General features: G+C 36.6%; 1 protein-coding gene across 1 annotated transcript in view; it reads left to right on the top strand.

Annotated features, from left to right (window-relative positions):
• DIAPH2 (diaphanous related formin 2) overlaps positions 1-17,757 on the top strand; it is a gene marked incomplete at its 5' end in the record, with an annotated part of 1,076,033 nt that overhangs the window by 685,890 nt on the left and 372,386 nt on the right. Inside the window, 1 exon segment of the mRNA XM_014583678.2 lies at positions 8,762-8,886. Within this exon segment, the coding sequence (XP_014439164.1) occupies positions 8,762-8,886 (125 nt within the window).

Genomic DNA, 17,757 nt, shown 5'->3' with positions numbered 1-17,757 from the left:
AACCACTGTGCCACATGGCTGGCTGTGGTTCAAGTCCCGGAACTAGCGACTTGCATTCTCCCTTTCTCTTTCTCTTTCTGTTTCTCTCTGGTCAATTAAATAAATATGAGGCTTGCAGGTGGTGTGGTGGCTAAAGGCATTGCATTCCCACATGGCCAACCACGATTCAAGTCCCAGACCTGGCAGCTTGCTTTCTCTCTGTGTGTGTCCCTCTCTGGTCAAATTGAAATAAACAAATGAATAAAGGTAAATGAAAAAATTTAAACCAATCAATCAATCAGTCAATCAATAACAAATGGAATTAAATAAATACATAAATAATTCTTTAAAAAAATGATTCTTCAGTATGAGGATAAGCTATTCCAATAAGACTTAATCTAGCATCACTCTATAGAAGCTTCAACTTGCATATGTACTTCTCAATCCTGGCCTTGAGCTAAGACTGTCAACAAAGTAGGAGATTTCGGTTAGGAGATTTCGGTTTGCTTTTCAGCCTTTGATTTTGAAATTCACAGAGTTTTTGCTGCAGGCAGAATAACAGCTGCAGAAGAGACTGCAGGTGAAAGGACTGCGATTCTTCATGGGCAGCTTGACTGCCCACTGCTGTTGGTTCAGTGGTCAGGCCACAGAACTTTTTCATTGTAAATCATTATTTAGAGAATTTAAAACTTTCTCTCCTTCCTTCTTTATCCCAGCTGTCCTTTTTCATATCGTCCAGTAGTTAGAAGGTTTTTGCTAGAAAGTCCCATTTCTTTCTTTTTTTACAAAATCTGTTTTATTTAACTTCATTTATTTATTTATGTAAATTTGACCAGAGAGGGACAGAGTGAGAGAGAGAAAGGGAAAGTGAGAAAGCAAGCTGACGGGTCCAGGATTTGAACAAACCAGGATTTAGTCATGTGGGAATCCAGCTCCCTTAACCACCATGCCACCTGTCGACCCCCTTATATCTTTATTTTTAAAACATTCATTCAGGGGGCTGGCAGGTAGTGTGGTGGTTAAAGTCACTGGACTCCCACATATCTGATCACAGTTTGAGTCTACGACCTGGCAGCTTGCTTTCTCACTTTCTCTGTCTTTCTCTGGTCAAGTAAAAGTCATGATAATAATAAAGTTCAATAAAATAATTCTTAAAAACAAACAAACAAACAAAAATCATGCATTCAGGGCCAGATGGTGGCATGGTAGTAGTACTACTGGACTCATATGGGAAGGTCCCTGATTTTGTCCTGGGGTCTCCCTCTACATATGGGGGCATATGCATGTCCCTGTGATCTGGCCTAGCAGGCTGGGACAGGAAGATCAAGGCATGAAGACCCTGTTAGGGGTGTGTGTGAGCGTCTTTCTCTCTCTGTGTCTCTTCTCTTGTAGAATGTGAGCGTCTTTCTCTCTCTGTGTCACTTCTCTTGTAGAAGAATTAAATAAATCAACTACAAAAAATATATTTAGGGATGGCCCCAAAGCCTAGTGGCTAGGGGAGCTGGATCCCACTTGGTTAACCTCATTTGAGTCCTGGCCCAGGCAGCATCAGGAACACACAGGGCAAACGTGCATGAGTTCCCAAAGTCCTGAACACATGGAGAAATGGAGGACAAGGGAATGCAGCATGGCCAAAGCCCATTGAGAGGTGTTTCCTCCCTTTTTTTTTTTTTTTTTTTTTTTTTTTTTTTCTGTCTGTCTCTCTAACAGACACACTCACCCTCTGGCAATTAAAAAAAAAATGCATTCAGACTGAGGTTTTCAACCTGAAAACTTGTACAATGTTTGAACACAGACATTGAAATGAGCTTAGTGAAGTTTTTAGAGTTATACCATACAGTGCAGTTTTTATGTTTCATATTGAAGTTTCTCTGTTCTCAGCATTAGTCAGACCATATTATGAATCCAGTTTAGAAAGAACTGCACCTTATCCTCAAGGACACATTGCAGGAGGGACAGATGATTATAATTTTGAATTCATATTTTTAGTATTTACTTAAGAAATCTATTTGTGTTTTCTGTTACGGTGACCTTTTAACAATATTTCTCTCCTAAGAATGAGTGACTTTCTAACAGATTTTTTTTTTTCATTATAGGGAGTTCATCTCTCATCTCTGTGTGCCATTAACTATGCATCTTTTTTAAGAGCCAGAGATGCCCACAATGATGAGCTTTTGCTAGTGTTGTTTTATAAACACATTTGCTTGATTTTCATGTACAACATTTATATAAAACGACATTGTTAACTTATAGATGCACTCGAGAAAGAATACAACAGTGCCTCCTGTTCAGGGTGCTCATAATGTTCTTTTTCCTTTTTTACATATACTCTCTGGATGAGTCACTTTAATGGTGTGCTTCTCAGCTGATAGTAATTCTTCAACTAAATATATTCAGTTAAAGAAAATTACAGAATGCTTATAATCATGTTGAGGCCTATTCACATGTAGACTTGCAAGAGTAAATTTTTACATGGCTTTCTTTGAGCAGAGCTGCAAGTGCTCTGTTAGTTTGTCAATGGTTAAAATTAATAGAAATATTTAATTAGGAGAAAAAAATCCACAAGTACTTGGAAAAGCTTTTCTATTTCCATAAAATTACCCATTCTGAGTATAGCCTAGTGAATGTCACCAGAGCACTTTTTTTTCTTGAATGTGTTCTAGTTCTCTTACGTACTATATAATTGAAGAATCTTTCCATTAAATTTCTCACTCAAAATATTTCTTATACTTTTGTTTTCTTAAAATTATGAATTAGAGGGACCAGCAGTTAGTGTAATGGCTATGTCACTGGACTCCCACGTAGTCAACCACGGTTCGCGTCCCGGACCCAGTTGCTTAAAACTCACGCCGAGCGTGTGTGCGTGTGTGCCCAAGATCCCGAGAGGAGAATGGAGGAGAAGGGATTGCGGCATGACCCCCCCCCCCAGGAGGTGATTTCTCGTTTTCTGTCTCTCTGTCTCTCTCTATCTGGCAAGCACACGCGCCATATAGCATAAAAACAAACAAACAAACAAAAAAAAGCAAACAAACCTCCCCCCCACACACACACAAATAAGTATGAATTAGACAAAATCTGGTGTCATTTAAAATGTTTTGCATGAACATCAGGCCACTATCATATATTTGCTTGAAGCCAGGAAAAAGTGTATGTATATTTTTCAACTGAAGCAAATAGATAAATAAGATTTGTGGGGAAAGTTTCTCCTACATGTAACTTGAGAGAGCGTACTGAGCTTAAAAGGTTATTTATGTAGTACAAGTAAGAAAGCTATAATAAAGAACCTGATAGCTATAATTTAATTTTTTTAGTGTTATAATTCAGATTCAGTAATTCAGTAGCAGATGTAAAAAATGAAATGAGAGAAAAAAATTAAAGTGCCCCCAGACTGACTAATCAGTCACTGAAAATGTCTATAGTGGGAATTTACTCAGATAGAAAATGTTTGCACTGTCATTAAAGACTGCCTAATTTATATTAGTGAACTAATATAATGACAGGCAAAAAAATATACCCTGAGGCTAAGGCTTTGCAGAAGACAAGCATTTCTAACCCACTCAGGTACTTAAATATTCTCAGAGCTTCAGGTACCCTCTTCTTCCTGCCACCTTCGGTAAATATATTTCTCTTTCTCTTATACACACATGCACACTTACTCCCCCTAAGAAATATTAGAAGTAACGTAGGCTAAGACCTAATCAAATAGTTAAATAATCATAACATTAATTAAGATTGGAACAAATGCATTCAAATAAAGTAATCAGGCAGGTAAACACGTGTTAATTCTTTTCTAAGAAATTTTTAGTCTGTTATCTTTTAGACAAGTCTAGAAAGCCAGTGTAGCTATTTTTAAATGTCTTCAGAGAAGTATAGACTACTACACAATTTTTAATTTCCAGAAATATTCTTTAAGTTTGGAACTTGCTCGTATTTCTAACAAATTGGCTGTTCATTAGTGTAATTGTCACTGGTTCTCAGACCTAAACTTCAACATACCCTGTAAACGCTACAAACAGAAAACACAATCTTGTTTCTCTTGAGTAGAAAGAAAACTAAATTAAATTAGATCAGACCATAGTAGATGTAACAGGTAAGGGGATGTCCATAATAGATGTAATAGGTAAGGGGGTGTCTTGGTATTGTTTTGGCTTACATTACATCAATTTTTTAAAAAAATTCTTGGTGGCATGTATACAGTAGGAATTTGTATGTTGGAAGGTAGGTGTAGAAGGGAAGGTAGTGAAATTTCAAAATAAATATTTACAGATTCCCTATCAAGTTCCAGATATAATGATAGGTACAATACTCATATGCATGTGTTCATTCAACTTTAATGACTACCCTTTAAGAAATGCATTATTATCTTCATTTTCCAAGTCAGGAATTAAAGACTCAGAGTAGGGGTGGCTCTGTGGCACATCTGTAATGTACTGCTCTGCTCAAGAGAAGCTAGATTCTACATCACAACTATGGTTTTGAATCCTCTACCTGATCAGCCCGAAACATGCTAGGCACACACGGTGTCCAGCATCCTGTGGACTGGAGAGCTGGAGGAGAGTGATCGAGAGTGATCTTGGTGTGACTAGATCCTGTGGAAGGTGTCTCTCTCTCACATGTGCACACAGTACTCTGTTATGAATAAAGACAGAAAAGAAAAGATAACCCAAGTATTAATTGGTGAGGGTGCAGTTATAACGTGGGACTGTCTGCTGCTAAGACTGTTTCTGCTTCACCTAACTCTGCCACAGCTGAATGTATGGGTACCATGCACTGGTGCCAAGAAGCAATGGAGAAGGCAGGTTAAGACCTTAAATAATGACTAGCTCTTATATCATAGGAGGACTACTTGAAGAAGCTGGGTATTTATAGCCTGAGGAGATTAAGATCGGACTGATAACCTTTCCTGTAAAAGGAAGTAGACTGTCAGTTTTGCCATAAGGCAAAATTAGGAGCAATGGGTAAGATTTCAAGTAGACTGATTTTGATTATAAGCAAATAAAAAATATTCTAATGGTATCAAACTGTTGAAAATGGAATAAGGGGGACAAATGTGGCACTATGGTAAAACGTGACACTGTGTGAGGTAATCCTATATAGGAAGGTTTCTGGTTCAAGTCTGTAGACCTCCTATAGTAAATTGGGCATGCTTGTAATCTGAGCTGGCTGAGGCAGGGGTAGATCATGGTGTCAAGGCCCTATTAGAGTTACTGCTCTGTCTGTCTCTCTCTCTCTGACTCTCTTGGTCATAGAAGAAATTTTAAAAATGTATATTATACAATGGTATTGTTTGTTTAATGGAGCCATACATTTGCTTGTAATTTAGGAGATTATTACATCTCTAATATTCTCTTTTGTTCAAGCATAGTATTAATAATTTATCAGATGGAGAGATTTTTGTTATAGGGCATGTGTACTTGCCAGAGAGACAGAGAGAGACAGAAAGCAAGAAATCACCCCCTAGGGGGGATAGCCATGCCACAATCACTTCTCCTCCATTCTCCTATCAGGATTTTGGGCACACACACACACACACGTGCTCGCATGAGTTTTAAGTTGCCAGGTCCAATACTGGGACCACGGTCAACTATGTGAGAATCTAGCAACATATCGCTACACCATCTGCTGGTCCCAACTTTTTAATTTATAAGGCCATGGGGTGCATGCATAGTCTGGGGGGAGGGGGCAGAAGAGAGACAGAGAGAGAGAGAAAGTACCCTCAACAGTGGATCCTGTTAATGACACAATTCTCTTCCCTTCATTCCTCTTTCCCATCAAGGTCCTGAGCATGCATGCACATGTGCTGGGCATGTTTTTCAAGCCACTGGGGCCAGGAATTAAACCATGGTGGCCATGTGGGACCTGGCTCACTACACATAGTGCTTAAGCACTGCACTACAAGGCCATCCCTGAAATAACTTACAGTCATTATGCTTACGTCTAATTTCTACTTAGGTTTTCAGTTGCATAAGTGGACATAAAGTTAAATATAAACCAAGACTTCTTGAAATGTGCATATTTATTCAGTAAACATTTATTGAGTACCATGTGTAAAGCACAGTGATAAGTACTGAAGGAAAAGCAAAGAATTACACATGGATCTTACCATTAAGTAGTTTATAAAGGAGACTGTGCATTTATGTACATAAGACCAAAAAAAAAATTCTAATTCAAAGCAGAAGGTGATATATGGAAGATCACTTAAATAAACAAAAAGTGCATATGAAATGGCAGAGATTTAGGAGTAGAGCTCTAGAGGGATTTATAGAGGACTAAGGATTTGACATGTGAAATTGGGGAGGACAGATGTTTAGAAAATATTGATTTATTCAGAATTCAACTTCAGGGTAAAAGCAATTTCATTGGATTAGAAGGTATTCTCTCTCATTATTTGAGATATCTAGACTTTTGTATACATAGCTTTTTGATTAATCTATTTCAGTATTGAGCAATCAGAAGATGAAGTCATTGTCATGATTCCCTTTTCTCTAGTGGAATTATTGTTGCTTTTAATAGGGGGATTACTATGTGACCTAAACCTCGCCTTTGGGCACTTTTGGTTTACTACAGAAAGTTATAATAATTGTTTCCATAGAGGGGAAAAAAACTACCTTCTACCCATTTTAGGTTCATTGGCTGAGGTTCTGCAATAAAAGACAGATTAGCAAAAGAACAAATACATACTTAAGGTTCACTTGACAGGGAAACTTTCCTGAGGAAATGAAGGCCCAAAGACATACAGTTAAACCTGAATATTTTCCATAGTATGTTTGATGAAGCATTGGGAGTCCTGGAAAAGTATGATGAGGAGGAGAAAGTATGAGCAAGGCACAAAACATAGGGGGAATCCAGCAAGGTCTCTTTGTTCAGAGCTCCCTGTGTTTGTCTTGTCTTCGAAGATAAAGATACTCATTTTCTCCAGGCATGGGGGATGAACTTCTCATACAAGGGGCATAGGGCCTGTTTCTAGGAAGATCAGGAATTCCTTCCTATACGTGTCATGCATCACATTCCTACAGTTTAAATTAATGTGCCAAGGTGCCACATTTGGGTGTAATGTGTCCTGAACCCCATCATGTCCATGTAACTTAAACAACCTAAGCAACTGGTCAATTTAATATCTTTACTTTTTCATTCAAGCAAGTAGGGAAGGAGAAACCTTTCAAATAGTTAGGAGAGAATAATTAGGGAGAGTACAAGGGTAAGACCTAAATCAGAGAGAATTATTTCCTCCAAAGCAAACTCATTCTTTAAATAAAACAATGATTGCTGAATTGTTAGCAAATTTTAGGCAAGACAAAACTCTCTTAGAATTCTCCAATAAAGACTAATTTAAAAGCGTGTCAGATATAAACAAATGGAACTAAATTGGGCAGAGCTATTTAAACTGACAGATTAATAGGAAAAAAAAAACACATTGTCTTTACTGCTAGTGTTTGCATTTCAGTCTCTTGAACATCCATGTATATTTAAGGTGATTTTTTTCCTCCTTGAGTTACAAAGGTGTGCAGCGAGGTGTGATAAATTTCTATCAGAATAGTTTGGCCAAAATTTGCCACAGGGTTGATTTTGTCAGTCTCCTAAGATTTTTTTAGTGTAAAGCTGATATGTCTTTGAAAGAGACAAAATTAACTTAAAAAGAGAATTGTAGCATTTTTCTATTTGTGTTTTAAGGTTCTTTAACTAATAGTGTTTTAGAGACTTCTTTTTAAAAACAGTGTTATCCGTTGGATGGTAACATTTGACTTTTCAGTAAGAATCCTACCAAATGCTGTTCATGTTGATAGAAGTGTCTTCATCCATAATTGCAGTCTTGCAGTAATAGAGTATACAATGGTTTTATTTTTTATAACTTTTTTTTTTTTGGGGGGGAGAGATTTTTGCTATAGGGCACGTGAGCTCGCCAGAAACACAGAGAGAGACAGAGAGACAGAAAAGGAGAAATCATCCCCCTCCAGGGGGGATGGCCATGCTGCAATCCCTTTTCTTCCATTCTCCTCTCAGGATCTTGGGCACGCACACACAAATGTGCCTGGTATGAGTTTAAGCCACCGGGTCCGGGACTCAAATCACAGATGGTTTAAGAGCAGTTTAAAATCCATATATAAAATTATTAGTTGTCAATGAGAGAAAAAGAAGAGTGCAGAGGATGGTAGGGGTAATTAAGGCAACTAATGATAGTGTTTTAGGGCATGCTGGTGCTTTGTGGGTGTGTATGTGCATGTGTGTTCCCAGGAGTTTGCTCTCAATTTTCTTTCTGTATCAAAAGTTAAATTTCACATCTCTGTGAATATGAAATACACAAAAGATGAGAACCTTTGTCATAGATGTTGGTTTATAAAAATCAGAGCTATTTCAACAACAAAAAAAGAGCCTTTTATATAATTTAACCTTAAATCATTTATAGAGCCAAGAACATGCATTAATAAGATAAGATCTCTTTGAACCTTAGTTTCTCTTTAATCTTCAAATTAGATTTTAAAGAATGAAATATTAGGAATTCCATCAATAAATTTAAATAGAAATGGATTAATTTGAACTAATGGCTGAGTAAAATGGTGACATTCTCATATTACACATTATAATTTGCTATATTATATTACACATTTTCATTTATTTCATGGAGAATAGAATTTTTATGAGCAGTAACTCAGAAAAATGTGAGTTTTCTTCATGGCTATATTCTTCACATTAAAAAAATACTTTAACTGAAACTATTTTCTTTTAATTGTTTTTTTGGAACACCTTGTAAAATATTCTAAATGCTTCACTCATTGTTCTTTAGTTTCAGCTCAAATTCTCAAGAGCAACCTAGCAGCAATGGAACAACAAATTGTTCATCTGGAACGTGACATCAAGAAATTCCCCCAAGCAGAAAGTCAACCTGATAAGTTTGTGGAAAAGATGAAGATATCCTTTATTTATTTAAACATTTTGTTTGTTAATCTTTGTGTCTGTCTGTCTACCTATGTGGTTAGTTCCAGATTTACTAGTCTATTCATATTTTCTGGATGAATTTTTTATATGCTATTTTAAAAAATATATTAGCCACATAGATTTTGTTTCATGATGTTTTGAACCAGACAGCCTAGGCAAGGGAATAATTAGATCTAAAAAATACACCCTTTTTCAAAGAACAATTTCATTTGAAAGCCCACAGGATATGCAAGGTAAGTCTTTGAAGGCTTGATTGGACTTAACACAAAACATCTTGTGTAACCTAATGCATGAAGGAAATGATCACTAAGAAAAGATTTTTTTTCAGCCTGAGATCTTCTTTTTCTCTTTGCATGTATACATACATATATGCATTTTCAAGGGCAATCAGGAGGTGACTAATATCAGTAGACTGTGAAAGAATTGTGAAGGATAAATAGATGCATGGATAAATTGGTCAGTAGATGATACATTTGAAGAAATTATAGTAGATGATACCTATATAATAAGCATTTCTTGCTAAGTAAATGTTTTTGAAACCTCTACTTTATATGCAGTATATTCATATAAATTACAATATAAATTACATAAATATATGAAAGAAAAACTTGAGAAATAGCAATTAGTTTAAATTGTTCAATGTTAAACCTGGTGTCTAAAGATAAAATACATTAAAGCTGGGTTTGTTTTCTGTTTTGTTTTTTTTTCTTTTTTCCTGTTTTAGTTTTCAAAAGTTAAAGCCATATCCTCCTCTGGGTTTAAATAAGTATCTTGAACTACAGATTGATTCACCATTTTATCTCTCTAGAGGGAATAAATACTGTAAATTCTTTATCTGATAATAAGTAAATTCCTTGAACAAATATATGTCAGTCACCTTGTTTCAAGGTTAAACCTATTGCCTTTTTTTTTTCTGATTTGCTTTCTTTACACCCTAAGTTGGAAGTTATAGTGCTGAACTTGAATTACTTGAGAATGCCAATTTAGATTTATGTAAAAACATTTTTTTTCAATTTCAGTGTTTTGGTTCATGAATTAATACTGTGTTTTCTGTGGTCCTCTAGTGATGCTGAGTACTTTCATAAATGTGAATATCACAAACACAAGTTTGTGAATAATTGAAGACAGGGAATCCTCAAAAATAACCTTGGATTGCATAACTGGCCACCTAGGGATACTTAACATGAAGGGTTCATTTTATTGCTGATTAGATTTTTTTCTTTCAAATATATTACACTGTCTTGTAGCTGGAAACACCATCTTCCTTTTTCATCTTCTGATTTTGGTTCTTGCCTCATATATATGAATTTAATTCCTGAACCCCTTGTTCTTTTGAACATTTTCTTCTATAGTTGGCTTGTGGCCACACAACAGCTTGCAGCATTGAGTCTTTGTTGCTCATTTAGAAAAAGAAAAGTAATTTCAAACCCTCATGAACTTGGCCTGGACTCCTTATTTTATTTCTCTCTTTATGCAGGTAATTAAGCACTTTAAAATGAAAATCCAGAGCCTTCTGTATCTGTGTGTTACAGATGAACGGTTTTTCTTCATTTAAGTGGCACTAAAGTATGACTATTTGTCCACAAGGGGATTGAAAACTATATTAAAATGTATGGGGCTGTTACTTTGCATATCATATTAAAAAAATAAAAAATACAGCAATTTATTTCAGAGAAAAAGTTAGAATATTGAGTTGAATTAGTTAAAAACTATAAATTAATGAGTGGCATTGATAAAACTATTGCTTAAACTAGTCTTGCCTTGAAGATTCCTTGGACACCCATTGAAAGCGTTGATCTTGTAGAAACAAAATAAATAATCATCATGTGTATATATATATATATATATCATGAGTTCTTGTAACTACTTCATATTTTCTCTGTTCAGGCAATTCCAAAAGAGAAGACTATGTTACTAGGAAATACTTGACCCTGTTTTAAAATTAGAGCCATGATTCCATTTCTAGCAGAGGATTCTTGATACTAGATGTTCTTTCCAATGTTCCTGGCCCCCTGCTAATAAGTTGTTTTGCTGCAGGTCACTGGCCCTTCAAATTGAATAACTATGAAAGTAACCTTACCTATTTAAACAGCAATCTTTCTATGAAGACTATAAGTTCAAAAACTGAATAGCATTCCCATGTCCCTGGGCTCTCAGAAGAACAGCGGTGCAATGTGAGCAGCACTGGCATCATAGCTACAGAGCAACAAAGTAGGCAGGTTGAGTCTTCACTAAATCTGAGGTTGGGCTGTATCCTGGAGCAGGCTATATTCACCCTAATTTCACAATATTGATCAAACTCTTACAATATGCTAGGTATTGCCAGGCTGTTAAAATGCAGCAGTGTACTTGACAGAAAACTTGACCTCCAGCCCCTGACAGCCTGGCATTTACCTGCTCTCTGTTTTGTTGTCCACCTGGCAGAGATAATGTCTGGCTTGATAATTACTTTGCCCATCACAATGCCCATCACCTAACCCACTCAGTAAATGTATGCTGAATCACAGAGTTTTATGGCTAGAGACAATAGAAATCATCTAGTCCAGGCTCTGACTTTTACTTAGCACTTCAAAAAGGGTATTGTCAAACAGTGGTGGGATATGCTTTTAAGTAATAAAAATTTTCTTCACATAAATCTCAAGAACATGGGTAACATTGAATCACCTTTTTAGAGCATGCCTGTAAAGTATAATCAGTTTTAGGAGAGATGATCCACATCTTTTTAAGTAAATGTCAAAGAAAATTGAGAAAAAAAAAAGAATAAAATAGCTTCTGTGAATGGAGTAGCCCAGACTATTTCCATCTTCTGAAGCAAATGGCTTTAAAAGCCAACCATCACCTCTATCTCCCTTTCTCTACCTAGATTTGTTTGCTCATTTTGACTCATAAAAAAATGGATGGTTTTGGGGAGAAAAGCTTTCCTTTCTCACCTATCCTTTTCCTCATTTCTTTCATGGATGACACCCTTAGTATGAGAGACTGACTAAGAAGAGAAAAATTATACAAATTTATTTAAGTTTTACATGGCATTGGAGCCTTCATAAATGAAAAGCGAAAGAAATGGGAAAACTTTTGTTTTGTTTTGTTTTCAAACAAGGTCTATGTTGTGATCTACATGCTTCATTCAGCCACCCAGATTACTGGGACTACAGTGCATACCACACTGCCTAACTTTCAAGTTGGGCTAGGAATCAAACCAAGGCCTCCCACGTGGCTTCGGCCTACTGAGTCACAGTGTCTACCAGCATACACCACCATGGCTGGGCTGAAAATTGTATTTCTATGGACAACTATGCATTAGTATTACTGGAGGACAAAAGAATATGATGTAATGGCAATGTACTAGGGTGGACTTAGCAAAGCCCATTCAGTTTGTCCTTGGCCTCTCTATATGATATTACTTCCCTCTGGCTATAGAGTGTGATACCTGTCATATTGAGGGTCTTCAGGGGAGGAGAGAGAAAGAAGGTCAAAGAGTGACTTTCACGGGTTTTATGGCTTGCTGCAGGGGAGAAACAGTGTGGGGAATTCTGGCTTCTGTGGCCTGCTTCAGGAGAGAGGGTGTGGAAGGTCAGAGACTTTCCTCCTTCTGTGATTTACCTCAAGTTTCTTTCAGCCTAAGATATTCAGTATGCCAAGTGCTGTCCTCTGAAAGTTTTTGTCCCTTCCAGAATTCATATTGAAGTTTAATAACCAAACAGTATTAAAAGGTAGGACCTTTAGGAGATAATTAGGCTAATTAGATAATTAGGTCTGTGCCCTAATGGATAGGATGAGTGCTTTTATAAAAGGATTTGAACAAGGGAGTTCAGCTACCTTTTGTTCTTTTGTTCCCTACCATATGAGGACACAGCAAGGAAGTATGAGCAGTCACCAAGCACCAAATCTGTTTGTAACTTTTTTTCTTCTACCTCTGAAACTCTGAGAAATCAATTCCTATAATTTATAATTTATAAATCACTCTATATAAGGTATTTGTTATAGCAATGAGAACAGAGTAGGACACCAAAGTGCCATATTTGGGGTAATGTTTTCTGTACCCCATGAATGGAAATAGTTAAATAGGCATAATGTTACAAGATTGCAAACAATGAGAGATGGAAAAACTTATTTCATAAATCACAGGAGAGACATTCTAGAATTAAAGGGGATCATCTATACTGGAAATAGTATGACTATTTGTGTGGAGCTATGCATTATTTAAAAATCTAGGTAAACATGTGGGGACATTATATTATGTTGATTTTTTTAAAGTACAATTCTCAGTATTTCTGCATGCTAATATGCCCATCTTAATCACAGTATTGGAAGATTTTAGTTCAGCTTTTGTACAGTGAATTGAAATAGGATCTATACTAGTTTTTTTGGTAAATAATAAAAAAATTATAATATTCATACTCATTTATGGAATAGTATGTGTCAGAAACTGCTTAATTTTACATACTTGAGCTTTTAAAAATGTTTTCATTCATTAAATGAGAATTTTCCGTATCTGATGATAAAATTAACCACAGTTTTCCCTGTGTCATTATAGTGACTTAGAGTTATGTCAAGATAATTTCAACAGTGCGTAAAGTTGTCTGTTATAGTCTTATTTTTCTTTTTTGTTGTTTTGTTTTTTAGTTTTTGCTATAGGCATATGCACTCACCATAGTGAGACAGAGAGAGGGAAGGTGAAAAATTACCCCTCATGAGGGATGGCGGTGCCACAGTTCCTTCTACTCCATTCTCCCCTCAGGGTTTTGGTTATGCTTATGTAAATGCACCCAGCATGTTTTTTAAGCTGCCTGGTCTGAGACTCAAACCATATAGTCAGTCATGTGGGATCCAACCACTTTAATCACCACACCATCAGCTGGCCCTAGTCCTGTTGTTCTTAATTAATTAATTTTTAGAGGTTAACTCTGTTTATTTTTTAGGTTATTAGGTATTCTGTAGTCTGTTTGTGTTTGGAGCCTATTGCAAATATTGATAGGGGAGTGAGGTTAAGAATCACATCTGCTGTCTCTGCTTTGCAAAATAGACAATGCCTTCAAGAGATGAGAGGAAGCACAGTGAATGGACTCACCAGTCTTGGGCTGCCTCTTTTTGAATTGACATGATATGTTACATCAACATGATATATAACATAGCAACTTTTGTTTTCATGGCCAATAATATTACTGTGAGAGAACTTTCTTTTGTAGGGGAGAAAAAGTCACATGAGTGTGTTGTTGGAGAGAAGTTCAGAGAGTGACCCTCCTAAGTTTTATGGTATACTTTGTGGGAGAGCAATTGTAGTTTCTATGATGAGTTCCATGGGAGGTCAGAGAAACATTTTTTTTTTTTTGTAGCCCTCCCAATCTCCTTAAGCTTAAAATATTGAGCATGCTGAGCCACCCTACTTTATAGCAGCAGTCCATATCCTTTCTGGCACCAGGGACTAGTTTCACGGAGGATAATTTTTCCACACGATGGGAATAAGGGGGGATGTTTTTGGAATGATTCAAGTGCATTACTTTATTGTGTACTTTTTTGGTATTATCCATTGTAATACATACTGAAATAATTATACAACTCACCATAACACAATATTTGCAGCCACTACCTAGCACTAGCATTCCCACCTCAGCTCCACCTCCATCATCAAGCATTAGATTCTCACAAAGAGGCAACCTGGATTCCTCATGTGTACAGCTCAATAGGGTTCATGCTCGCATAAGAATCTAATGCCACTGTTGATCTGAGAGGAGGCGGAGTTCAGACAGTAAAAGAGCAATGGGAACTGCTGTAAATATAGATGAAGCTTTGCTTGCCTTACCAGCTGCTCACCTCCTGCTATGTGGGCTGATTCCTAACAGGCTACAGACTGGTACTGGTCTGTGGCCCAGGAATTGTAGACCCCTGCTTTAGAGGATTTTGTTCTGAGCCTAGATATTTTGCCGCCCTCCCTTCTTTCTTTCCTTTTTTTTTATTTTTTTTACCATTTATTTTTATTATTCTTTTAATCAAAGCAACACTTTTACTTGCCACTTCTTGCCACAAGAAAAAAAAATCTTAAAGGAGAGCCTTTTAGACATATAAATATGTGTTGTGGTCCATTCTCTCTAAAAAGAGCACTTTAACCACAATGTTGACCTTACTACTTATATCCTGTTGACAAATTTCTTACCACATTTACTCACAGAGATTTTGTCAATGGCAGGGCTGTCTGTTGCCCAAAATCAGCTTAGCTTTTTGATTGACTGCTGGCTAAATCATTTCCCCAACTAGAGGACAGGGAGTGACTGAGCAGCAGGGGCACCATTAACACATTGACAAGAAGAGCTGACAGAATGTTAATGACATTAACACCCTGTCAGCTAACTATCAACACCTGGGATTTCCTCTTGTATGAGGGAAGTCATTTGAAGTGGTTACAAATCAAGTTACTGAGGAAACACATTGTCCTTTCCAGACAATTCAAAACAGATTTGGGGTCTTCACTGCAGTGGTATTATGTTAATTTTTATTCCACTACTCTTTATTAAGAGAATCATTTTAAAATAGATGAAAAACTCAAGGAGTTATATTATTCAACCATGAGTAACATTTATCAGCTTTGAGAGCATGACAGTAACAGCTTTTAGGGGAATGATAATCTACACTCTGTAAAGTAAATGTCATATAAAATTGACAAAATGAAAACAAAAATAAAACCCCTCAAGAGCAAAGCCTTTTTTAAAAAAATTTAGAATGAAAGTGGTAATCCAGGGAATTTTCTGACTCCTGGAAAAAAAAAAAAAAAAAAAAAAGAGGACTTTAGACTAGAATAGATGGAGGTTTATTCACTATGACACTCTCTTTATCCACTATTTCCTGCTGGTCTTAAACTCAGAAAAATAGAAAATTCAAAGCAAAAAATTGTCTTACAAGACTGCTCAGGGAGGGGAGAGTAAAGGATTAAAACAAGGACATGTTCAGTAATGGAGATAAGGTATACATTGAAAAGCAAATTATTTTCCAAATCCATATGGAGAAAAAGTTACATTTTGGGAGTATCAGATGGCATAATGATTATGTTGCTGGACTCCCATGTAGATGACCATGGGTCAAGTCCTGGATTTGGCAGCTTAAAACTTTATGCTAGGCATGTCTGCATGTATGTCCCAAATCCCAAGAGGAGAATGGAGGAAAAGGGATTGTGGCATGGCTATCACTCCTGTGAGTAGATTTTTCACTGTCTGTCTCTCTGTCTCTCTGGTGAGCACCCATGCCCTATAGCAACAATCTCTTTTAAAAAAGAAGAAGAAGAAGAAAAGATTGTATTGTTTATAAAATTTGGCAGAGAGTATATGAATTTGCCAGAGAGACAGAGAGGAAGACTAAGAACCCACCAATGGGGTGGAGTCACCAAAATCCCTTCTCCTCTATCTCTCCATCCTTTTGGGATTTGGGGCATGTACACATATATGTCCAGTGTATTTTTCAAGCAGCTGGGACAGAAATTGAAGTGTGGTTGGCCATATGGAATATGGCTCCCTGAACCACCAGGCCATGGGTTCAACCTAAAAAAATGTTACCTGTTGTTTTTGGTTTTCGTTTGTTAGCTTGTTTGTTTCTAGTTTTCTGCTTTGGGGCTCATGTGCTTACCAGACAAAGAGAGACACACACACATACACACACACACACACACACACACACACACACATACACATGCACCAGAAAATGAGAAATCACCCTCCCTCCCAGGGGGATGGCCATGCTCTAATCCTTCTCCATTCTCCTCTCAGGATCTTAGGCATGAATGCACACATGACCAGTGTGATTTTCAAGCCACCTGGTCTGAAACTCAAACCGTGAAGTTGCTGGATCCAGTGCCTTAACCACCATGCCACCAGTTGGCCCAGTACTGCATTTTTTAAAAGCAAGATTCTTAGCATCCTTTGAACTATATACTCTTCATAATGGTATTGAGAAATTTTTAGTTCAATTGTTTGTACACTGAATTAAAATAGAAAGTATAATCATTAATGGTTGTAATAAAAATAAAGACAGTAATAAAATAGTGATAATAGTGACCATTACTAGAGAAAGTCAGAGCCAAACAAATGTTAAAGTGGTGAAGGCAATTTCTTTTTCAAAAATGATCATAGTAGGGAATGAGAGACCTCAGTAGACAACTGGGATGCATTTTGAATACAGAGGCAAGAGGAGACAGGGTGGGAGTCAGTGGATGGAAAATTACTAAAAGGAAATATGTATTAGAGGAATTCTGGCTAAACCAATTTGATGGGATTCTTGTTAAAGGAGGGTGAAGAGTGATCAGACATATAGGGCGAGGGATGAAGAATTTGACCATATATGGAAGATAGTCAGATACCAAGGGTGGAGAATAAGGATTTGATCTGATATCACAGGTTTGTCAGTTTGGCTAAACTGACACAGCTGGAGTCTTGCTAAAACTGGACTGTTGGGGCCAAGGACACAGTACAAGCTCAAGGCATACTTAAAAACAGCACTCAGATGAACCTGACTGAAATTTTGTTAGAGAATTTTTGTCATTCTTCAGTGAATGTCTTATGTCAGCCACTATGCTAGAAAGAATGCACACACATACACACCCACACACGAGGGAACTTCAAAAAATTTCTGGGAAAATAGAATTATTATGTATTGATTTTGGTGCAAAAATATTTTGAAATACACACAATGTTTTTCATAATATGCATTTTCCATGAATGTTTGATGACTCCTCTTGTGTATATTTGTGTATGAGATATGTATAATTTATTTTCTCCCCTCAGGGATCTCCAAAGCAATCTTATAAGATAGGTGGCATTATCTATTTTTAAATATTTATTTATTTATTTGTTTTTATTTTTA

Source organism: Tupaia chinensis, unplaced genomic scaffold (genome assembly GCF_000334495.1).
Source record: "Tupaia chinensis unplaced genomic scaffold, TupChi_1.0 Scaffold144482_1, whole genome shotgun sequence".
In the NCBI taxonomy this organism is placed as follows: Eukaryota; Metazoa; Chordata; class Mammalia; order Scandentia; family Tupaiidae; genus Tupaia; species Tupaia belangeri.
Note: the sequence above shows the minus strand (reverse complement) of the source record. Positions and strands in the feature narration are given on the sequence as shown.